At 56.4% G+C, this 24025-nt stretch overlaps 3 protein-coding genes across 5 annotated transcripts in view; 2 read left to right on the top strand and 1 right to left on the bottom strand.

Moving 5' to 3' along the window:
• The first annotated feature begins 4728 nt into the window (after window positions 1-4728).
• OXTR (oxytocin receptor) lies at window positions 4729-8369 on the top strand. Its single transcript, XM_085235531.1, has 2 exons — window positions 4729-5755; window positions 7586-8369. The coding sequence occupies exons 1-2, from the start codon at window positions 4828-4830 to the stop codon at window positions 7831-7833; spliced, it is 1176 nt and encodes a 391-aa protein (XP_085091657.1). The 5' UTR covers window positions 4729-4827; the 3' UTR covers window positions 7834-8369.
• A 675-nt stretch (window positions 8370-9044) lies between these two features.
• CAV3 (caveolin 3) lies at window positions 9045-12875 on the bottom strand. Its single transcript, XM_003210208.5, has 2 exons — window positions 12271-12875; window positions 9045-9881 (listed from the first exon to the last, which is right to left on the bottom strand). The coding sequence occupies exons 1-2, from the start codon at window positions 12382-12384 to the stop codon at window positions 9540-9542; spliced, it is 456 nt and encodes a 151-aa protein (XP_003210256.2). The 5' UTR covers window positions 12385-12875; the 3' UTR covers window positions 9045-9539.
• The window catches only part of LOC109369986 (uncharacterized), a 27502-nt gene continuing 14221 nt past the window's right edge, over window positions 10745-24025 (top strand). For 2 of the 3 annotated variants that reach the window (XR_014886269.1, XM_085235535.1), the window contains exon 1: window positions 21596-23710. The gene's annotated coding sequence lies outside the window, so the exon portion shown is untranslated. Of the gene's footprint in view, window positions 10972-21595; window positions 23711-24025 lie in introns of those variants that run through there. The other variant, XR_014886268.1, reaches the window with a different exon arrangement.

Genomic DNA, 24025 nt, shown 5'->3' with positions numbered 1-24025 from the left:
AGTTTGATTTGGTACAGAGGCGCACACAGAAGTGCACCTTCAGGGGCTCCGGCAGGAGGTCTGCGTGCAGCACTGCCTTCCTAATGGGGATGGTTTCTGAGGTAATTGGTGACGGTGCTGGCTTAACGCCAGCAGTGTTCAGACCGCGGGAGCGGAGGCTTTCAGAAGGAGGGGATTCCTCTGGAGGAAATGGTTTGACTCCCACGAACCTCACAGTGACACGATGGAAACGGATCTCAGCGCAGAGCACCCTGTGCTGGCGGCTGGGACTCGGTGTTCCCAGATTAAATGAAGGAAGGAAGGGAAGAAATGGTCCTCGTGTAAGGTCTCTTCTGTTGAGAAGCCCCGGGACTGCAGCACCTGTCTGTGTGCAGTCGGCCCCTGCAGCTTTCCCCCCCAAGCAATGCTTTGATGCTGCAGATTCCAAAGGCAGATCTGCTGCTGGCACAGCCGCTGTGCAGAGCTGCAGCTGCGTGTGGTGTGGAGCAGGAATGCTGGATTGACGGTGGTTCTCTTCCTTGTGTTTATTTGCTGCCATCAGTGTGGGATGGAGCATTTCTCATTGGCGGCTGTGCCCGGGAAGTCGGATGGGGTCACATGCACGGTGACACTGCGTGTCCCAGGGCCAACCTTCCCTGCACCTCCAGGTGTGTAATGCTGTCCCTCATCACTGACCCTAACTCTGGGCATTGTTATCCCGCATCACAGAGCTCACTAACATAACGGACTTTCAGTGGGTGTTCTGGACCCAATAATGCTGTATTTTGTCTTGCTAGGAGATCAGAGCACCGATGAATTGATCCATAGGGATTTCAGTCACAGCTGCCACGTTATTCCTGTGCCCACCTGTGAAGCACAGGAGAACCATTCTTTTCTCTATCCTCATTCCCCGCCCTCATCTAAACACGGTAACATTCTGCAGTTTTGTTACCAAAGCTGCGTTCTGCCTTTTCCAGGTGCTGTGTGCACAGGAACACATCTCAGTGTTTGTAGGGAAGTTACCAAAGCCGGGCCTCCTGCGGGCTGTGTGCCGGGGACACGGGGTAGGCAGGAGGGAGCAGGCAGGAGCAGCAGGTGAGCATCCCGTCCCACTGCACAGCGCCTGCGGCCGTGGGTGAAGCTCTGTCTGAGCTGGGACCTGAAGCATTGCCAGACCCGTGTGCCATGGGGGCTGTAAAGTTGGGATTCCAGAGAGCTATTGGAAAAACTGCTATTTCGGATGCAGCAGTAAATTGAAATTAAATTTAGCCTTGGCGCTTTTGATTATTCCAACGCATGTGTTTTTAAAATAAATATCTTCCCAGCTCGGCGGCATTGTAGATGTATTAAAGCTGGAAGGAGCGGGGGGTGACTCAGAAAACCCTGTGATTCTCTCAGGCCTCTTTGCCTCAGCGCTGTTTGTTTGTTTTCTCATTGCCGGGAGCTCTGCCTGCAGATGGAGCCGCGGGGTGTCCCCGCTCCGTCCCCGCGCTGGGCCGGCAGTGGGCTCGGTGCTCCCGGCCTGCGGAGCGGCACGTCCTGCTCCTGCGGTCCCCCTCCCACGCAGACATCCGCACTGTAGCTGCAGCCCCACGGCCGGACCCTCTCATGGCATCGTGCAGACGGCTGTGGGTGTCCCACCGGGCCGCCCAGCCTGGCACCGTGCCCTCACTAATCGCTGCCAGAAAGTTGACGTGTGGGTAGCGTGATGGATCTGCATCGGGCTCTCACGCATCTCCTGCTGTTCCCCTTTAGAAGGGGATAAACACAAAGCAGCGGCGCCTTTCAGTAACGCGGTTTGGAGCTGCACGGTCAGAAGGGCTCCTGCAGCATGCACAGCAGCAGGCAGCAGCCACGTGCGGCTAACAGCAGAGGGTTCTGATTTCTCAGTGACTGCGCTGCTGTTGGGGTGGGAGCTGCCCATCTGCCGTGCCTGCAGGGCTGCTCCGTGCCGTGCAGGGCCGGGTCCTGCCAGGGAGCTACCTGTGGGAGCCGGTTCACATCTGACACTGACGGCCTCGGCTGCTCAAAGGAGCATTTATGGACACCGTGAAATAATTCATTATGGCAGCTGGCAACTACAGAGGGAGTTTGTTTTGACTGGAATTAGTTGTTCTGAGGATGGGTCGGGGGTTTCCCTTTAATGGGAACTGAAAAAGCTGATAAGGAGGGGAATGCTCAAAAGAACAAGTCCTGTGATTTCTGCCCACTGCACCTCCTGCTCTGCGCACCGAAGTGCTGCTGCTGCGGGGACACCGGCCGGGACAGCAGCACTGCTCAGCCCTGGAGGTGGGAAGAGCTGCCCGGTTGGGCTGGGAGGGGTGGCACAGGGATGGGACAGGGCAGGGATAGGACAGCGCGGCCCCCACCAGCGAGCGCTGAACTCAGTCTCAGCCCACGGCCGGGAGAAGAGCTGCACCTGGTGGAGGTGACCTCCTGTCCTCGTGCAGAACTGCAGATCCCACTGCCTGGGGAGCACCCTGGGACACTGCAGGAACTCGTTCTCTGCCGAAGCACTTTGCCTTTAGGTGAATCTTTGTGGCTTGGTAAAACAACATGTCAGCTGCCAAATGGTGAAGCTAAAACTCGGGGTAATAGATGAGGAAACGCGTGGGAGAGTCAGATATTGTATAATAGGTGGGGCAGGTGCCAAAACCCAGTGAGTGATGTGTGTCTCTGAGCCACCCGGGAGAGGAGAAACTCAGATGGGTGGAGATGCTGTCGGCGCTGCTCGCTGCAAGCAGGCCTCATAAAGCCTGCAAACAGGCTCTGAGAGAGGCTGTCCAGCCCCAAACCTGAGGGATGTGCCTGCTGGGAGCTGGGGGTGCATAGGAGATGGGAGAGGAAAGCTGCAGGCACGCTGTGCTGCGGTACCCCGATGGCAGTGGGGGGCTGCAGGCTTCCCATCAGGGTGCACATGTAGCATGTGGCTTGCAGCACCTGCTCTCCTGGTTTGATCCCCCTTTGTGGTGGGGAGGAGAAAATTTCAGCCCTCTGGCAGGGGCCACAGGCACTCCCTTGCTGCTGCTCTGCCAGGGTTTGGATGCAGAACATTCAGCCCCTGGCCTGGCTCTGCAGCCCACCCTGTGCTCCATGCAGATGTCAGCATGGAGCCTCACCCAGAGCCAGCACATTCCAAGCGTGGCTGATGGAAACCTTCCAACCTTAAACCCCGTGTTTGGGCACCAAGGAGTGCAGCCCTTCCCCTCAGCAGCTCAGTAGGACCCCCCTGCACCTCTAGATCAGAATGGACAGAGCATCAGGTTTGACATTGGCAAGGAGACAAACAGAACGAGACCCGGCAGAGCTCCCCGGGCACCGGAAGCAGCACAGGCTGTGGTCGGCATCCAGGGGCTCCATCCTATTTCTTGAAGGGCTCCTTGTAACTGGGGCTGATGCCCCTCTGACGGCACGGGGGGGGCAGTGCTGCCCCATCCCAGGGTCCACACCTCAGGTGTGCGGCAGCAGCGCGGCCGCCCCAACCCGCCCCCAGGCACAGCCTGCAGCTGGAGCGGGACGCCAAAAAAGCAGCGCCGAACCTGAAGGCAGCTCAGAGCTCTCCCTGACTTCACCACAGCCAGGGTCTCACCGAGGTCCCTTCCTCCTACAGAACTCTCCTGAAAAGGGCAGAAAGAGGGAGAAAAAAAAAAAAGAAAGCATTGCCCATAGTGAGCTGCTATCCTCAGCGATTCCCACAGCGTTTTATTGCCCGGAGGAAGAAGAGCGTGAACCCTGGAAGGGAGAACTTGCCAAAGCGTTTAACGTTTTTACATCTCTCACAGAGCAAAAGGTTCCCAAAAACTTTTAAAAATAACCGCGGGAATGTTTATTCGGGGCCGAAGGGTGGGAGCGGCGGGGCTGTCGGGGAGCAGGGCGGTGGGACGGCGGCAGCGCTGCGCTGGGCGGCCGCTCGGGGCTGCGCGGTGAAAAGGTGCCGGGGGGCCCCGCGTGGCCGCTGCTGCGGGGAAAGGCAGCAGAGGTGCGCGGTGCTCCTCCGATCCGTGAGCAGCGCGCGGTGCTGCGGCCGTGCGGGGCAGCGAACCCTGAGAAAACACTGCTCCGCCCCGCCGTGCGAGGGCCGAGGTCGGCACTGACGGCAAACGGTATCGAACGTATTTTTTCCTTTCTAGCGGTGGTTTAGCAGTGCTCGCAGATAAATCCGAAAGAAAAACTCCTCGGGGGGCGCCGCCGCTCCGGCTGCCAGGCAGCACAGCGGAGCAGCGGCACGCAGCTGCCATCCGCTCCCCCAGAGGCACGGGGACAGCCCCGGCGGAGAGCCCCGAACCCAGCATCGCTCAGGGACGCGCCGCTCTTTTCCAGCGTCAGAGCCCAAAACCGCCGCTGCCGGCCGCCGCGCAGAGGGGATCCTCCGTGGGTCCCCCCCGGGCGGAGCTCCCCGAGCGCGGATCGGGGTCGGGGGCCGCACGGCGCGGCGCTGCCGCTCCCTCTCGCGGCCGCTCCGTGCGGGCGGGACCCACCCCGGTCCCATCCGTGCCCGCGGGCGGGGCGGGACGGAGCCGGCCCCCTCCCCATCCCCATCCCTATCCCCGCCCCGCGCGGGGCCGGGGGTCCTCTCCGCGCTCCCCGCGCTGGAGCCGCGTGCTGCAGCGGCGGGGCCGGGGATTGCCGGCCGGACGGCGCTCCTCTGCCGGTCCCCCCGCGTGCCGCTTCTCGCGCGTTGCTGTCGCGTCGGGGCCGCGGGCTGCGGATGCGGCGGGAGCCCGGGGTGGGGTCGGGGGGGGGCGGCTGCCGAGGGGCTCTCCGGGCACGGCCGCCCGGGGGGGACGCGGCGCTGCGGGGAGCGGGGCCGTGAGGGGCGGGAGGTGCTCGGCTCTATGCGGGGCGGCCATGGAGAAGTTGTACCTGGCGGGGAGCGGCCTGTGGGCCAACGGCACGCTGGGGAACGGCAGCCTGCAGCCCGAGGACAGGACGACCGTCAGGAACGGCACCGCGGACCCCCTGAAGAGGAACGAGGACATGGCCAAGGTGGAGGTGACCGTGCTCTGCCTCATCCTCTTCTTCGCCCTGAGCGGCAACCTGTGCGTGCTCCTGGCCATCCACACCACCCGGCAGAAGCACTCCCGCATGTACTTCTTCATGAAGCACCTGAGCATCGCCGACCTGGTGGTGGCCGTCTTCCAGGTCCTGCCCCAGCTCATATGGGACATCACCTTCAGGTTCTACGGCCCCGACTTCCTTTGCCGGCTGATCAAGTACTTGCAGGTGGTGGGAATGTTCGCCTCCACCTACATGCTCCTGTTGATGTCCCTGGACCGCTGCTTGGCCATCTGTCAGCCACTGCGGTCCCTGCATAGGCGGGCGGACCGGGTCTCCGTCCTGCTCACCTGGCTGCTGTGCCTGCTGGTCAGCATCCCCCAGATCCACATCTTTTCCCTGCGGGATGTGGGGAACGGAGTGTACGACTGCTGGGCGGATTTCATCCAGCCCTGGGGACCCAAAGCCTATGTCACCTGGATAACCCTCATGGTCTACATCATCCCAGTGTTGATGCTGAGCGTCTGCTACGGCTTAATCAGCTTCAAAATCTGGCAGAACGTGAAGCTGAAGACGGCCCACGGGCCCCCCGGGGGGCTGAGCTCCACCGCCCGCGGCGGAGCGGCGTTTGCCAGGGTCAGCAGCACGCGGCTCATTTCCAAAGCCAAGATCCGGACGGTCAAAATGACTTTCATCATCGTGCTGGCGTTTATCGTGTGCTGGACGCCCTTCTTCTTCGTGCAGATGTGGTCGGTGTGGGACACCAACGCTCCGCAGGAAGGTACGTCCTCCCCCCGCGGCTGTGTGCGTGCAGGGACTGCGGCGCTCTGGGCCGGGGGCTGCGAGAGACAGCAACGTCTCGAGGGCTCGGGGGCCTGGAGGGGGCGAGGAGAGATTCTGAGCGTGGAACAGCACCGGGAGAGGCGGCAGCGGCTGCCCCTGAGCTCCCCTCACTGGAGCCGCGCGTCTCCCGTGCCGAATCCTTTTTTTTTTTTCCTGCGGTATTGCTCTGTCGCCGCTGACTTCTTTGCTTCCAACTCTTCTGCCCTCCCGTCCCTCCCCTCTGTTTCCACCTGCCCGGGTACCGTGCTGCTTCTGTATGGCTCTGGATGGAGCACAGGTCTTCCAAAAGCCCTCTGATTTAAGTGCAAGGTTTTGCCTCCTGGGTGCGGTGTCACTGCTTTGCTATGTTTTACGCTCGGTGCTGGCTGCGGCTGCCATCCCCGGGGCTGCAAGCAGTGAGACTCACCGCCCGGCTCAGGTCCGCGTGCTGTGCGAGCCGCTGCTGCCCCTGCACGGGAGCGTCCCCGCATCTGGGAAAAGCCGCGTGCCGAAAAGCTCTGCACAACTTTGTGAGCTGCGAGGAAGGACAGCAAAGTGCGCTCAGGGGCAGCGCTTTGGGCACCAGCAGCACTGCGCAGTGTGGGGCTGCCGGAGGCCAACACCGGGCTGCGGCTTTGTGCTCTGCGCCTGTGTCCTGTCCGCCCGCCGCCAGTAACGGGCTGTTGGTGGCACCGCGATGTTCCCGCAGCCCTGCGTGTGCCCTCCCAGCCGCCGGAGCAGCTCTCCTGCCCTGCTCCAGCCGCCCTCGCTGTGTCTTTCTTGCTTCTCTCTGCTCACTTATTGCAGGAGTGGAAGTTCAGCACAGCTTTTTAAGCCCTCCCGGATGCCCCCGACAGCTCTCTCTTGGTTTTCTATCTGATGAAGTCTAGTCCGAATGTCTGATTTTCAGACGCTGACGATGCCGTGTCTTTCACTGTACGTCCAACCCGCAGCCCCGAGGGCTTCTCCTGACCTATCAGCGTGCAAACACGCCGGTGCTTTGTCCGCAAGGCTGCACGGAGCATCGGGCTCCCAGCTGCAGCTGCTCACAGACCGCGGCCGTGTTTGCCTCTGCTGGCCCCTGAAAAGAGCAGGGAGTCCCTCCGTGTGACATCCTCATCTCTGCCATGTAATGTCCCCAGCCCTTGCCCTGGCAGGCTGAGCAGGCTCTCGGGGTGCTCCTGGGGGCCTCTAGTGCAATTTATCAGCACCAGAGGCAGAAGAGCTGAGTCAGCGAAAGATGGATTTATATCTTTTTTTCTAAAGTGGATTGAAATGCTGTGATGTGCCTCAGGTCTCTCACCACGGATTTTCAGCAGTTTCCCTTTATTTTATTGATTAAGAGCAGCCGGAGCAGTTGTCACTAGACAGGAATTGTGGGTGAGCGGGTTAAAGGCGAATTTGGAAACTAGACCCACAGTTTGTCCTTTTCTTCTGGTTTCAGAGGTGTGAGTGCGTTTTGGCTGAGGCGGAGAGGGAACGGGCACAGCCAGACCCAAGCGCACATCCTCGCTGCCGGTGCTTTCCCGCAGGGCACAGGGAGAGCAGGGCGGGGGCACAGGGCTGGGGGATGGCACGGCTGTGGTTCGCAGCCCTGTTTTGATGGGATGGAGCCGGTCCGAGCTCTGGGCCGTCGGGAGGGAAAGCGCTTCGTGCCGTGCCAGCGCGGTGCCGTGGCCGCGGCTCCGCCCTCCGCCCGGTGTTCGCGTTCGCAGCGGCGGCGCGGGCGCCCAGGGCCCACAGGGGAAATCCTCGCCTCCCGCACCCTGACGCGCTCTCTGCCTTGCAGCCTCCCCCTTCATCATCGCCATGCTGCTGGCCAGCCTCAACAGCTGCTGCAACCCCTGGATCTACATGCTGTACACCGGGCACCTGTTCCACGACCTGATGCGGCGCTTCCTCTGCTGCTCCGCGCGGTACCTGAAGGCTCGGCCGGCCTGCGAGCTGAGCGTGGGCAAGAAGAGCCACTCGTCCTCCTTCGTGCTCAGCTGCCGCAGCAGCAGTCAGCGCAGCCTGGCGCAGCCGCCCGCCACGTGAGGGCACCGGGCCGAGTGCTGGGAAACGCTGGGACTGCGGGAGGGGAGGGCAGTGTAAATAAATGGGTGTACAGACGTGCGTGCGGGAGACGCGGGCAGCGGCGAGGAGAACTCGTGCTCAGCGCTGTGCAGGGCTGAGCAGCACCTGAGCCCGTCCCCACCGGTGGCTTTAATGCACGGACCGTCATCGGAGCCCCTCCTGCCTCCTGCATGGAGCTCATCTGGGACGGGGCTGAGGGTGGGCACCGCGGGCTGGCAGGAGTAATGCCAGCATGGGATTGGGGATCTGTGCAACAATGCATCTGCTGAGCGTGCTCCAGGCTTCTCCCAAGGCATCTGGGTTGCACTGGGGCTCCGTGGGGTTGAGGAGCTGCCATCTGGTCACCCGAGGCCACGCACTTATTCTGGTTTGCAGCTGATAGCGTTTGATCTTTTCCACCAATGCAACCTTCTTGCTTTGTAACGCACAAAGTCATGCTCACGGCATGGGTTTTTTAATTGTTAAGGAATACCTGTAAATAAAACTTTCTGACTGTGTCTTGATGGAGGGGAGGTGCAGGAGGAGCACTGTGCCAAAGGACGGAGGCCATGGATGGTTGTGATGCATTTCACATGGTGTGAAGGTGCTGCTGAGCACAGGGCAGTGTGCTGAGTGCTGTGTGCAGTGTTCCATGTGCTGCAAGAGGCAGTGCTGAGGGGGGCCCCGTGCTGCTCTCCTCACTGCCTGCAACCCCATAGGTGCAGCAGGGCTCAGCCTTAGTGTTGGGAGTGGGTACGAAAAGTGCACTGAAATCTGTGCCCGTTTCTTTTTTCACTGTCACCAACACATACATTGTTACCTGCCATGCTGTGGCGTTCCTCTCCATGTTTTTCCAGGAGCTTCAAGTGAGCTGACAGCACACACAGCCCATCTCAGCACCTTCCACCAGACTGGTTTAAGGCGTTCCCAAAGCACGCCGTTTTTCCCCCTATGTTCATCATCTTTCCCCCGGCAATGGGGCATGGTGGCGTGGGGTCCAGGGATTTGTCGCCACAGGAAGACACCAACCATGGCCTCAAAGGGCCAAAGGGAATCAGAGGCACTGCAGCAGGGCGGCGTGAGCTGCTTGTGGGGCTTTGGGGGACGGCAGGTGGTGGGAGCTGGGCTGGGATTCAGCTCGGGGTGGGAACAAGTAGAACAATGGCAACACTAAAAAGAATATAATTCCAACATGGTTTTAAATGATTTTTATTCCAACAAAAACCTTTAAAAAAATACCTGTGATGAAGTGTTTTCAGAAACTTTTTTTTCCTACAAACATTCAAATATCCTTTATTACATGTAACTGCAGCCGCCCCGAGGCGCAGTGCTGTGCAGCATCAGTGCTACGTTGCTGAGGGCAGCAGAGCTCCACGACCCCGCAGCAGAGGAGCACCATGCAAACTGTGCCTCTCTCCGTGGCATCGCACCGGGAGGGACTTTGGCCTCAAATACTTGTTAGGAGCTGAGGGAAGAAGAAATTGAGAATAATATCTGAACAAAGAGACCTCCCGGGCCCTGGTTCAGCACAGCGCTCGGGGCAGCACCAGTAGAGCACACAGGTGCCTCTGTGTCCTTGGCATCCCAAGGACAGCTGTGCCAGAGCCCCGGCGCGGCAGCAGAGACCCAACGGGCACTGTGGCTGCTCGGGGACCGGCACAGCGCGGCGGTTGTGGTGCCCCTGGGATTTAGGTTTCCTTCCGCAGCACAACCCTGACGTTACTGCAGATCTTGGAGAGCGCCTCAAAGAGCGGGTCGCAGAAGGTGTGGATGCAGAGGGAGTAGATGCGGCTGACGCACTGGATCTCGATCAGGTAGCTCTTGATGCAGGGCACCACCGCCCAGATGTGGCAGAAGGAGATGAGGGCGAAGAGGAAGCCCCAGACCACGGCCAGGGGGATGCCCAGCACGGCCGAGAGCAGCCGGTAGCACCAATACTTGCTGACGGTGAAGGTGGTGTAGCTGCTTTTCCAGACACCGTCAAAGCTGTACGTCCCCACGGGCTCAGCTATCACATCCTCGAAATCCACCTGGCACGGGATGGAGGGAGGGAGCGTCGGCACAGGGCAAGGTGCAGGAGCTGCTGTGTGCGGGGACAGCTCGGGGGGAGGGAGTGGTTCCATCACAGGGTGGGCAGACACCGTGCCCAGGCTGGAGGGGCCTCGTGCCCAGCAGTGCACCGTGCCCACAGGACAGGACATGGCCACAGGCAGGGATGGGCACAGCCATACTTAAGGAAGCCAGAGCCCATTCCTATGCTTTTTTAGCATCCAAGGACATAGGCTACCCACACACAGGAGGTGTTTGTGCTAGTAAAACCCCACAGTCCTCCTGATCCATGATTTTCTTATTATACATCTGGAAGCGAGATACCCAGTTCTGCCTGTTTGCATTCTGCTGAAGAAGGAGGGATCAGCCTGGCCGTGTCCTTGCAGGAATATCATTGCTATACGCAGCCATTGGGAGCATCTCTGCATTGCAAATATTCCTAAGAGCCTCCAAATCATGCACAGACCTCGCTGCGTTGGAAGCCATTTTTAGGGAATGCATGAACCAAGCCAATTTTCTTCAGAAAAAAACACCTTTCCCTGGATAGGCTGACATGTCTGCTTATGCATTTATGTCCAACTGCAACATCTCTTCTGTTTTTGGAAGCTCTTTGATCATAAGATCATTCCGCATCGCCTTTAATTTCCTGGGGCTGGCGTCAGGCACCAGGACAGGCATTGACACGGGCTGGGAAAGAACAGCCCTGTGGGTGGGTGCGGGTGGGCACAGGTGAGCAGCCCCAATCCCCTCCAAACCCTGCCCAGCTGAGATCCAAACAGGTTCCAGCTGCCTGGCCAGCTAATCAGGGGATAATTAGGGAGGGCAGCAGCAGGCTATAAGAAGGAGTCTGTCCTTCTCTCTTCCTTTTGCTTCTTATGTGTCAGAAGGGACTATCGAGGAGAGATAGGACACAGGCTGAATCCTGAGCTGGGCTCTGCCTCACAGCCTTCAGTGAGTGCCCCCAAGCACCACCTGCACATCGTGTGCCACGGCTGGGAGGAGGCTGAAGGCTTCAGAGCTTTGCCACGTGCTGCTGCCGCCGCGTGTGTGACAGGAATCTGCTGCCTGCAGGTGAGTGCCCTCCTGCCTGTGTGGCTGCTGCCTCTCCCTGCACGGCTCTGATGTTTGCCCAGGGCGTTTCCTGGTGTGCTGCTGCCCACTGTGGAGAGGCATTGGCTGCCCGTGCTGTTCCAGAAGACAGCAGTGCTGGGGCTGTGGCTGTGCCTTTCCCTGCCCAGCTTATCGTCTGGTCTATTTTTGGGGCTGGAAGAATGCGAGGTGGCTTCATCAAATGCTTTGAAAGCAGAGGAAGTAGTGTAATTACATGAGTTGGTGGGCTGGAAAATCCTCTGCAGGGTGTTTGAGCTTGAGTAGAAAAAGGGGATGGGAATGGCCTGTGGTTGGGGAGAGGGCCTTGTTGCAGGCACTGGGTGCTGCTCTGCACTGCATCCCCTTCCCACAGCTGGCCCTTATCCCCAGCAGCTCTGCTGCACAGAGGTGGGCAGTGATCAGGGCCTGCAGGCACACCTCACCCCTGCAGAGTGCCCACCTATGGCTGTCACTGCGCAGCCCCCCTGGGCACTGCCGGGGGTTTCAGCTGGAATACAAAGTGTTTCAGCACACAAATGATTTTCACTGGTGCCATCAAGGTCACAACTTGCTCAGAAGTTTTGTGAGCAGCTTGGGCTGTGCCATCCCTCCTGGTGTGCCATTTGCTTTGATCTCCAAGTAGCTTTAATAAAACTCATCCTTCTCTTCCTGCCCTACTTTGGGCCAACCTTACCCCAGTATGAGTCTAACAAATCCCATTACACGACTGACAGAGCAGACAAGTTTCAGTGGTCAGCGCTTAGGAAGCGGCTTTCCTTTTTCCTTTTCTCTTTCTCCTCTCCCCTTTTCAGAGACGTGCTCCTTTTGATCAAAAATAGAGGTGGGTTGCTGCACCCTATGCTGGCATGCAGGGAAAACGGTCTTCTTGCAAACAGGGCAGTGCTTATCTCAGTGCTCTGCTGCTCGGACTGCTGAGCCTTGAACATTAGCAACTTCTTCTCAACTTTTTTCAAAGGTTCCCTTTCAAGCAGTGGTATGGGCTGACCCCATTTTATTTTTGGCTTCTCACTGCTGTGAGCAGTGAGGGCAGCCCCATATGTTTTCAGGCCCGTGGAGATGGGCAGGGCATTCAAGGAATAGAACTACAGCATCAAGGGGGCCACGTGCACTGTGGGGCCAGAGGCTGTGGCTGTTCTCCTCCCCCCACCACCTGCAGTGCAGCCCCTGGCCCTCGTGGCAGTGATGAAGCCCTGGCTGCTTACACTCCGTGCAGTGGGAAGGGAGCTAGTCTCCTAAAAGCAGCGCTCAGGAATTCCTTACCTTTACAACGTCTTCGTTGATCCGCTTTGGATCTCTGTTCACCAGGTCGATCTCCTTGGTGTGCTGGTCCTTGATGATGATCCTCTCCTCCAGCTCTCTCTGTTCCTCAGCCATGTCTCTGGTGCTGCTGGGCTGCAGTGCTGGGGCAGTGCAGAGGGCAGGCTGGGAGAGCTGAGCAGCTGCCCCACGCCCTGGCTGTGCTCCAGGCTAAAATTAATGTCGTGCCGCATCGGTGCCCTTAAAGGGGCTGTGCTGGAGGGACCCCGTGGCCTGAGGGGGCTCTGGGGGCTGACACATCCTTGGCTACACCACAGCAGCTTTAGTTTGTAGGAGATGTCCTCAGCACACGTTGTGTGGGTGAGTCTCTGGAGCAGCTTGCATGGAGAGGTTGTGGATGCCCCTCCCTGGCAGCACTCAAGGCGAGGCAGGATGAGACTGAGCAACCTGGTCTAGAGGAGGTATCCCTGCCTATAGCCGGGGGTTGGAATGAGGTGATCTTAAAGGTCCCTTCCAACCAAAAGCATTCTATGAGACAGGAGCAAAATGGGTGGGAAATAACCATGCAAGCCCGTGAGGTTGTGTGAGGGTAAGTGGCACTGATAGGGACGGGACAAGCGCTGTGAGGTGAATGAGTGGGGAGTGTTGGGCAGATGGCAGCCCTGGCTGCTGCACTGGGGCGGGCTTCAATAGCCACGTCCTGCTAATGGGCATTCGAGCTGAGCTTTCACCAAGGCTAAACATGGAGATGGACAGTGATGGGTGCTGCTGTGAGACAAGCAAAGCACACAGTGCTGGTGTGTGTGGGGCTCTGGGAGCAAGGCGTGTGACAGCCATCTCATGGAGAAGCAATGCTGCTTGGCCGGGGCCCAGTGCTGGATTTAGGAGAGCAGCTGCTGTGTGGTGGGGAGCTGGATCTGCTCTGCTCTGCCCCACGCTATTGCCCACCCGCCAGTGCAGGGCTGCTGCAGTGGGGTTGTGTGGGGCCTGCAGAGCTGGGTGCAGCCCCATGCCCTGTGGTGTGCGTCATGCTCTGCCTTTGGGCTGCAGCTGGGTGCTGCAGGCATGCGGATCCGGTGTCCAGGGTGTGGGAGGAGGAACATGAGAGCTGGGCTGTCAGTGTGCAGCCAGCAGCTGCCTGAGGTGGTGCTGGGAGCTGCTTGTGGGGATATAAATAGGTCGGGGTGCTATCAGTGCAAGTGGGCCACCACCCAAGTCTGATGCACAGCTGGCAGTGGGTGGAAAATAATGCTGGTTTGTTAGCAATTAGCAGCAACCAGGAGCTGAAGTGCCACGTGTAGGCAATAATGCGTTCGATGCCTGCCTGCCTTGCTGGAGGAAGGGGCTGATGCAGAATGCTGCTGTGCTGCACTCAGGTCACACCGAAGTTCTAACTTTTCCTTTGGGATGTTTGCTAGAAACCTGACAGGCTTCTCTCTGCAGAAATCAAACTCCAATTGCCCCCCCCCCGGGTTGGCCATACGTGGTCTCGAGGAGGGAGTTTCTTTTCCTTAAGTGATTATCAAGTTCCGAGCTGGCCTGTGAGCTGCAGGGACCCCGCTGTGAATTCAGAAGCCTTCTCATAGGTCAGCAAAATAACCTGCTGCTCAGGCCCGGCCAGTGGAGTAGATTTATCTAGAGCAGAGAGGAATAAAGCGAAAATGAAGTCCAGAGAAATCAAAGCTCTATGGAAAGAAATAGATGACAGTGTTGGTGAGCAGCATGGCAAAAAAGGGAGCTTGTGCTGTGCTGTGCCCTGAGAGCACACAGTACTGGGGGTGGGGGAGCAGCAGTGCAAAGCGGTGCTGGAAATCAGGGCTGGGGCAGGGTGGGGGAAGGACCAATGCCCAGCTCGGTCTGTGTCTGGGGCAGAAATGAACAGGGCTGTTGCAATTGAGGGGAAGCTGTTGCCAGATGGGATGGAGCATAAGGGCCTGGTGCTTGCAGTGCTTGGAGCAGAGCTCTACTTGCATCTTTTCTAAAAAAGCAAAACAAAGGCTCCTTTTCATGTCTCCCTCCTGTGAGCTCCTTTGGGCCCCCTCCCTGCTGCAGGTGGGAGCTCAGTGTGTGGCATCTGGTGGGGCTGGGTTGGATTTTGCTGCTCAGACCCGGTGCCAGGAGCATTGGGGCCGCACTGGGGGCTTAATGGCACGGCCAAAATAAGTGGCTCCTGAACAAAAGTTTGAGTAGTAGCTCTGTCATGTGCAATATCAATTAAAATTAAATTTTGAGGTGGAAGTACAGAAAAACATTCATTTATCCTTAGTTAGTTTCAAACCAAAGCAGATTGCCCTTTAAAGGAGAGCAAAACCTGCGGTGTTTGTACACCCATGAGGGCATGGATTCAATATCCAAGTCATTCTCCATTCCTGCCTGTGTTACAGATGCTCAGGTGGGAGCTCAAACTTCTCACACAGCAGTGGGTGCTGTGTGCCAAGGTGCCAGGAGCAGAGGGACAGCTGTGGGAGCCTCAGCACAGAGCAGGGAAATGGCCCGCAGTCAGCAATTCTCCTTCGTTTGAGCGGTTATAAGATTCCTTTGGTTCAGATGTCCTGGCTCTCACGGGGCTGCAGCTGGAGCAGCTCAGTGCTGGCGGTGTGACAGTGCACCCAGTGGCTGTGAGGGCACCGTGTGGATGTGGGACGTGGGCACCCAGGTACTGCATGTAGTGCTGGGTTTGATCGGCCCGATGCAATGGGCATCATAGGAAACACGTACAGCTGCATTTCTTGTGCCATAGCAGCTCAGCAGGCACAAACTGAGCCCACGGCTTCTAGCTGTGTCCTACTTCCTAATCACACCCTTATGGCCGTAGGCAAAGCTGTGTTTTAAATGTTGAATAAATGTCCTATTTCAAGTTGGAAAGGAATAATGAAGTGAATCAGGTTCTGGAGCAGTCAGGGTGCCTCAGCAACACAGTGCTCCTTCAGTGTCCTCGGCTGTGGGGACCTGGCTGGTGCTGCAGGGTTGGTGAGCCTCAGGGTCTGGGGGCTGTGCTGGGAGAGCAGAGGGTCTCAGGCTGAGCTGCTCCCAGCACTGCTGAGTGGTGCTGAGCCTGCTTCAAGGGCAGCCCTCGCTTGCTGCCGGCACAGGGAGCTGCCGTATAGCAGCCTCTGCCCTACTCTGCCTGTGTGCTCAGCTCCTCTCAGTCGCAGTCCTTATCTCTCTCTCTCCAGTACTCTAAATTCTTCTGGGTTTTCATTTTAAAATAGCCTTGTTTGGCTTTTCCTTATCTAGTGAGACCTTCTCTTGATTTATCACTTGTCATAGCCAATTGGGTGCTCCTGTAATCAGATTTAACCAGTTCATGTGCTGCTGATGAGAACTGGGGTCCTATCTCACCACTGGCTATTTATTCTGGTGAATGAGGCTTGATTAGCTTTTTTTCCTTAAATCAAAACCCATGCAGCCATAGAATAATGCTTTCCCTTTCAGCAGAGATGAACTGCTGCAATCTGTGAATCTGGGCTCAGGTAGTGAGGAGGGACAGTGCCAGCGCTTGGATGATTGTGGTCACTGCTCAGGTGGGAGTTTTGCATCACACTGTGGTGAAGGCTGTCAGAAACTTGGCAGCTAAAGCTGTCTGGCAAGCACATGATCCCCCTTAGCACCTGGGAAGCACTCCTACCCCTGTAGGAGTGTCTGACAATTCCCTTCCAGCCCAGTAGGATGTGTGGGGTTCTTTTGCCTATGTGCTGGTAGTGCGATGTGCAGAGATTTGTGGCCCAAGGATGGTGCCAGGAGCCCAGCCCTTCTCTGAAGGCAGCTAGGGTAATCTGAGCTTTGAGTAAAACACTGTGTGAAGTGTTTGTACAAGGCAGCCAAAAATAAAATGCAAACCTGAAAAGCAAGGCATGTTACCCCTCATAAATAAGAGAAGATGCTGCTTTTTGGGTGATGTCATTGCAGAGATGTGCGGAGCGCTGCTTGCGGAGCTGATCGATACTGTGGCATGCCCAGAAGGCTCCTGGTGCACACAAATCAAATTGCCCTTTCCAGCCCTGGGAGGGAGGTTAGGCCCTTAATAACAGAGCAGAATATAGAGGCCTATTTCTAGCACCAGGAGCTTTGCATGTGAAAAGCTTCAGCTGCTCTTCCCTCTGCTCCTGACCTATTGTAGCTCTGCCCCGCAGCAGTTGCCCAGAAGCTAAATATTGTGATGGCCCCAGGTGCCCAGCTGGGTGCTGGCTGCTTCCCCCCAAAATAGCAGCGGTAAAGCCGAGGCTGGTGGACGTCTGGGGCTCCTGCGGCTCCAGCAGGACCTGGGTGGATGCTACACTGAGTGGGGTGGTTGTAAGCTAGAAGGAGTGCTGTCAGTCTTGGAAGGATCTGTGTCCCCACTGAGTGCACTGCTGAATGCAGTGCTAAGGCCATGGCAGCTGTGGCCCCATGGGAAGTGCTGCCCGCTGCCTCGGGATGCTCTGTGCACAGTGTCATCTAAGCAGCTCAGAGGGCACTGCCCAGACTGAGCATAGGTGCAAACTGTGCCCAGATCTGTGCAGCAGTGCCATCACCCAGCCTTTAAAATCTGCTACATGTGGCAGAGACCTCGCTCTGTGGGGGCTCCTGTGAGGACCCAGCTGAGGGTGGGGGGCAGGGGCAGTTCCTGAGCGAGCTGGAGGTGCTGTTGCTGCTTGGAATTTAAAGCTCAGCACTTTGTGCTGTGCTGTGGAAGTTGGGTGCTGCAGCAGATCAGGCGTACACCTCACCCTGCTGAGAGCTGTGCTTTTTTCGATGCTTCAATATATGGTTTTCAGCCTGATTTACTGCCCGGGAAGATGGGTTTTGGAGCAGCAATGAGACTTGGTTATTGCTAGAGCCAGGTGTCAGCTATGCTCCAATTCCTGCCCTCGATAACAGACAGCACCACGAGTGCTTTCTCCCCAGCCCATCACCTCAGGCCCTGCAGTGCCCATGGCTGCTGTTGATGCTGCACAGAGCTGGGGGCACGGCAGGGGCTGCTGCAGAACAGTGGGGCTTCCTGGAGCTGACAGCATGCTGCTGCCCTCCTACACCTCACTTCCACATCACTGCAGCACGTGGAGACCTGCATTGCAGCCAGGTCTGCCGAGCTCCAGCTGCTCCTTGCAGGGAGCAGCACCAATGAAGGCCCCGATCCCTGGGGAGGTGCCAGATCACACCCAGAGGAACCGTTACCTCTGTATTTTTTCTGCTAAACCTCAGTTACTGAAAACAACCCATGTGCCTTGAGCAAATATTGTGACATTTTGTTATTCGCACTATGCATGATAAGGAGTTGTTTTAAGGACTGTGGTGCAGGATTTGTTTACTTTGGATGTCAGTACAGATTTGGCCTTTGGAGGAAGCACTGTAACTCTGTAGGAATGTAGATGCTCTCATGTCCGCTGGAGCACGGCCAGGACCTGGTACCCAGTGTGTGGTGTTTTGGGGCAGGCAGGGCACACGGGGCCATCTGGAACGCATAGAAACCAGGTGACTTTGCCAGTGTCTGCTCAAGAAAAGCAGTAAAGTTAAAGACGTGTCAAGTCTTTAAATGGAGAACCACAGTGTCACACATTGCCTCGCAGCACCTCGCTGTGCGCAGGTGCCTGTGGCTCTTTTTCATGTTTCTGTGATGGATAGCTGCTCTGCAAGCCTAGCTGTGCTCTATTCATAGGAACACTTTGGCTTCAAGGCAAGACAGTGAAGGCTGCAAAAATGGAGCTTTCTCCTTGTCTGTTTGTATCCAAGCACCAACTGCTGTGCCATGCCGTGCCCTGGCCTGCACTGGTGGTCCATGAGCAGGCTGTGCTTCGTGCTGCAGTTTTGCAGGAGCTACCCCAAGCCATTTGCATTTTTATGGGTGTTGTCTGCCCAGGACTATTTATGACAGCAGAATTGACTGAATTAATATTCATAGGCTTCCCCCACCATACGCTGTAAATCGTGGTGGCTGTGGCAGTGTGCCCTTGCTCAAATCGCAGCGGTTCCTTGGGTGGTGTTGAATGGTATTTGTGCATGAATTTAAGGTTTCTTGAATGAGCTCTGTGCTCTTGGGACAAATGGGAGCTGTGCCATCGCCGCTGGGATGGGAGAGAGTCTGCTGCTTGTGGGAGATGTGGGCTAAGAGCTGTGTGGTGCTGAGCCCCCTGCAGCATGCGAGCCCTCAGTGTTCCTGGGGATTGGGGTGGCCCTTTGTCCCTGAGCTAATGGAGAACTGAGCCATGGGATGCACTAATGGGCAGGGCTCTTCTGGGCTGGTGGGTCTGGCATGTCAGAATCAAAAGGGATGAGTTTTGTGTGTATAAATCCCTCACTGGAACCGGTATCCATATGTGGAAGAAAGCGATGCTGCTCTTCTCCTTCCACACACCATTTCTGGTGCTCTCTAAAGTCATGCCCGAGACTCGCTGGTATTTCATGAAAATGCTCTCTCTTTGAGGGGAAAGCAGCACCAGAGTGCCAGAAAAATAGATACTCTGATAGCCGTGTGATTGGATAAATGTTATTCTTGTTTTTGTAATAAGAAAAGGAATTTCATGAGAAAGCTGTATCACCACGAAGACTGATATCTGCCACCATTTAGCATCACTGCTCGGATGTGGGAAGGGGAAAGTTGCACATCCCTGATGGAAGCAGCAGGCAAAGCATGGCAGAGCTGCCTGGTGCTGTGCCACAGCCATGGGGTCTTGTGAAGCCAACGGTTGCAGATGCCCTTCTTCCACCTGGGCGGTGCAATCAAAAATGCCAGTTTAATTTTTCAGCTTGATTTTATTTCAGTGCTGTTCTGTGGGTGTTTTGAGGATTAACACGCAAAGAGATGCTTTGTCTGCTTGTGCACCTGCTGTGGGCAGGTTTTACTGTATTTGCTGTTGCTGCCCCTGCAGCTTTGCTTTTTGTCCTTTGGAAGGAATTATATGTAGAACATCTGTGAAATGACAACAGTGTCAGCCCAGAGGATCTGAACATGTGGAGGACCAATGCATTGCATTCCCTGACGAGGCCTTGAGGAGGCCATTGGCTGGAGCTGCTCTGTGATGAGCAGTGCCTGCTAGTGAGATTGCACTTGATAGGACTCAAAATAGTACAGCTGCAGGTCTGGAAATGGAACGGCTCAAGAAGTCTGAGGTGAAGTTTAAAAAGAATTTGAGCTGTCAAAAGCAGGAAAGAGCATTTGAAAACACAACAATCTGATTTCCCAGTTACTTGTGCAACCAAATCTACAGTCTGATTCCTTTTATAGTAAAAACAAATATTGGAGGGACTCGGGCCAAATGTTGTTCTTTTTTTGGGTCAATCTATGTTGTTGGCATCACTTTCAATGCTGCTGAGCTATCAAATTTGGACCGAAGCCTGGAGAAGTGAGGGCGGTTGGCACCTTTGGGGCTGGGCTGCAGCCCTGCCGCCTTGCAGCAAGTCCCTGTGCATCCCCAGCGTGGCTCCAGCTGGCATCATGTTGGGGTGCATGGCATGGGCTGGGCAGGGTGCGTGGTGCATGATGGATCTAACGTGCCCTGCATGCACATCGCCTGCTGCTTCTGCTGGAGTGCTTCAAGCATCCCTGCAGGCAGCAGGGAAAGGGCTTTGAGTAGCAGCTGCATCAGGACTAGTGACAGGAATGGGAAGGCTGCTGGCATGGCGTGGGTAGAATCACAGAATCATGAATGTTGGAAGAAACCGCTGAGATCACTCAGTCCAACTGCCAGTTCAACCCCTCCACGTCCACTAACCATGTCCTGGAATCCACAAGGTGAAGAAATTCAGGAGTGAGGAAAGACAGAGCAGGGTCGGTGGGTGGGCTGGTGCTGGCTGTGCAGCAGAGCTGGCTGCTCCTTGTCTGCTGCTGAGCACCCCTGCCCCCTGGGGGGATTGCCAGGCCAGTCCTGTGGGGCTTCCATGCTTCTGAAGGAGCAAGTGTGAAGCACTGTACTTGGGGGGTTACTACTTCTATAACTGCTGCAGCAACAGAATACTCATTGACAGGAGTCAGTCAGCTTAATTTCTTCTACATTAGAGTGTAGGAAGATGAGGAGTTGCGTCCTGAAACCGTCTCTCCATAGCAATACTCGCACAAGAAATATGCGGCCCTGAGCCAAAATGGGCCTGGCCTTGGACCAGGACCCAGCTGGCTCCAGAGGGGTTGGATCAGTGCAGATGAAGGCTTTGGAGTTGAGATATTTGTGGTGGATCGAAGCAGTCCCATTTGGGCAGGGGCTGCGAGGCACCTGGTGCTCCCTGTGCTGTGCCCACAGAGTGCTGGTGCTGGGGGTGCTGGTGGCTGTGCCTCACATGCAGGTGGTGGTCAGGTGCTCTTTAAAAGAGGACAAATCTTGGTGGGTGAGCTAAAGCAACAGGAGAGGAGGACAGGGTGGGCCCAGAGCCCCGGCAGTGAGATGTGCTGCAACGGCGGGCGGGGGGGGAGGGGGGCAGACATCGATTTTGGGAGAGGTTTCCCTAAATCCATACCTGGATGGAATTGAAACTGTGGGACTGGGACTTCTGGGATTTCAGAACCGCTCTGCGTTCTGCGGTGGTTTCCCTCGCAGCGCAGACGGCGGCCTCGCAGCGCCCCCAGGCGGCCGCATTTGGCGCCACAGCCGCTCCTGGCGGGTGTTGCGGTGGTGGCGGCGCGGCGCTGGGCTGCTGGTGCCGCTCGGAGTCTGATCTCTGCTGCAGGCCCTGTGTGGGTCGGCCAGTGTCCACGCACACCCAACCCGCTGCTGTTGGTGTTGCTCTTTTCTTTTTTTTTTTTTTAATTGTTTAAATAAAGTAGTGTGAGTTTTGTTACTTACATAAGTGATGAGCTGTATCTTCTGTATGCAGCCCAAGGTGATCTCCCTTTGCTGGGCCCTTCAGCAGCCACACCAGAACCTCCCTGCATGCACCTTAAACGAAGCGTGGAAGTTGCTAATGAACCTGATTGGCGTTTTCATGCAGTTTAAAACTCCCAGGAGATCGCATCTGCTGTGCGTGCCCAAATCTCCCGCTGCTCCCCAGCACCCCGTGTCCCCACAGCCACCCCCGCAGAGCCGCACTGCTGCCGAGCGCCGAGCCCAGCTGTGCCCAGCGGCAGTGAGCTGTGCTGTGCAGCAGACCCACCCAGCACACGTGTGCAGCACTGTTGCTACGATGGGCCCCGCGGTGTCAGCCGGGTGCTGCTGCTGGGCAGGGGCAGCAGCCAGAGCCCCGTCCTGCTTTCGGGTGGGCTTCTGCTGGGAGCGCCCGTTCTGACAGTTGTTTTTACTGGTTAGAACAACTGTTTTGTGCTGTGCTGTTTTAGTTATTGCTTCTTCCCTTTGTCACTAAATGATAAGAGAAGATAACTGTGGTTCTGGCAGGAACATTGTTTTTCTGCTTGGAATACCATTAATAGCTGCAGATAAAGGATTAGCACTCTGGTTTGGCAAAGGCTGCTTTACTGTTTGAAGTACTTTGTGTGTGTGTGTACTTTGGGTGGGCAAGGTGCCACGAAGAACGATTGGTACCCATCCAAAAGAGCTAAGCCTAGCTATGGGGATAAAACAGGACTGAAAAGCTTATCCCCTGTGGGTCAGGGCCAGGCAGCTCCCTGGGACACACACCTGGTTGCTGCCATCCCATAGGACACATCTGTCCCATCCCAGGGCTGCTCCTGCTGCAGTGTGGGGAGACACAGGAGGGGTGAAGGTCTGCAGGTGGTGGCAGAGGCAAGCGGGGATGAAGTGCATCCCTCTGCTCCGAGCTCAGGCAGCCTGTGGTGCTCTGGCACTTTGCACGGGCAGAAGAGGCGTGAGGGAATTGCTGCTGGTGGCACAGCGGTGTGGCTGCAGGTTGGCTGGCAGGCAGCAGGGCTGGAGCAAATGAAGGGCTTTGGTGTGTGTGGGGGGCTTTTGTTCCAGCCAAGTGTTGGTGTCCTTGGGCTCGTACTGCCCAGAAGAGTGGGCATCCACTGCTCTGTAACTCTGCTGGGGGAGATCTGGTCAGTGAGATGAAGGCGGTGCTGTGCATTTAGGTCCAAAGACAAGTCCAAGGTGGGACTCATATTTAACAAAATGCTGCTTAATTGAAATACCTCTCACGATGGGGGCTGTGAGCTTATGCCCTTGACTGTATATTCTTCATTAGATGCTAATATGGTGCCTGAAGAATCTCTAATGATGTGGTGCCCCGTGAAATATTGCTGTCACTGATGCTACTGAAAAGTAATTGAGTTCGGAGGTTCCTTAATTTATGAATGAAAAGAGCTTTGATTAGCTTAAGAAATAATGAGGCTGCAGGAAGTTTGTATAATAAGATGGAGAAAGAATGATTCAGTGCAGTGCTGGGGACACTGCATGCTGCCATTGCCAGCTGTAGGGAGCTGGGAGGGGCTGATGGTGACCAAAGATGGAACTTTCCCAAACTTTTGGCTGCAGGTTCAATCCTAAATCCATTGGTTTATCAGGTGTGAGCAACTGCTGCATGCAGTGTGTGTCTGCTGGCTGCTTCAGTGCATCCCCTCTGCACAGCAAGAGCTGATGGGCAGCAGCCTGAGTGCTGAGCTTCCCAGCTTTGGTCAAAGCCCATCTCAGTCTTACTGCTGCTTTAAAGCAGAGCTGTGTGTTCGTGTTTATGCACTATTGTGATTTCCAACACCACCACCATAGCAACAAGTGTGCTGTTGACTTATTTGCTCAAGATTTGGGGTATTTTTAACCAGTCATTTAAGCCATTTCTATTGGACTGGAACTTGGTACTTACGCTCTTATCTCCATCTTTTGTTGTAAATGTTTTTTTTTTTTTTTTTTTTAATCCTTTCCACATTGCAAATGAGTGATCAGGTTCTCTTTGTAGCACATGAAGAAGTGCAGTACAGCTTGGAATTAACATGAAGGATTTGCTGCAGTAGTTGCAATAACAACTGTTGTGGTTTAACCTGGTGGGTGGCTCAGCACCACTCAGCTGCTCACTAACACCCTCCCCCCAGTGGAGAATTGGGGGGGAAAAACAAGTAGAACTTGTGGGCTGGGATGAAGCTATTAATTAAGATAAAGGAAAAGGTTAACAGTGATGACAGCACGTATATGTATGTATGTAACAAGTGATGCACACAACCGCTCACCGCCCCTGACCGATGCCCAGCTTGCCGCCCCCCGAGCAGCAGGAGGAAGAGAGCAGAATCCCCCCTTTCTAAACCCTCCTTCCCCACGATGTCGTACAGTACGGAATGTCCCTTTGGCTGGGCTGGGTCAGCTGTCCTCACTGCATCCCTCCCGGCCCCTTGTGCCCCGTTGCAGGGCAGTGGGAAATAGTGAGTGTCCTTGGCTGCACGCAGCACTGCTCAGCGACAGCTGGGAACATCGCTGTGTTACCAGCACTGCTCCTAAAAGCACAGCATCGCGCGGGCGCTGGAGGAAAACGACTCCATCCCAGCTGAATCAAAATCCTGAAGACAGGAGCCTACATTTGGGGCATTTCCAACACAGCACGCGGCTGCTGGTTTTCATAGAAAGAAACACGGGAGGTGAATTTGGGCTCCTGGGAGGAAGGAGGAGGCTCCGAGGGATGAGCCCGGGGAGAGGGGCTGGAGGGGCTGACCCGGCGGTGCGGGTCGCGATGCGCGCTGTTTTCCCCGCATTCCTCTCTGACGGATGGGATTCTGCCATCAGCTGCCGTGCTGTGAGCGGTCACTGCAGGAAACCCGGCAGCGGCACACGGTGTCAGTGTTGCTCCACGCAGCGCCGTGCGGGGCCGGGCCGGGAGCTGCCGCTGCGGGCTGCGCTCGGGGCGGCCGGGCTTTAAATTGGGGGATCTGCAGGGTCTTGTTTTTCCAAATGGG

The sequence above is a fragment of the Meleagris gallopavo genome, chromosome 14, assembly GCF_905368555.1.
Source record: "Meleagris gallopavo chromosome 14, MGAL_WU_HG_1.1, whole genome shotgun sequence".
Classification (NCBI taxonomy): domain Eukaryota; kingdom Metazoa; phylum Chordata; class Aves; order Galliformes; family Phasianidae; genus Meleagris; species Meleagris gallopavo.
This window is presented reverse-complemented; position numbering and strand designations above follow the sequence as displayed.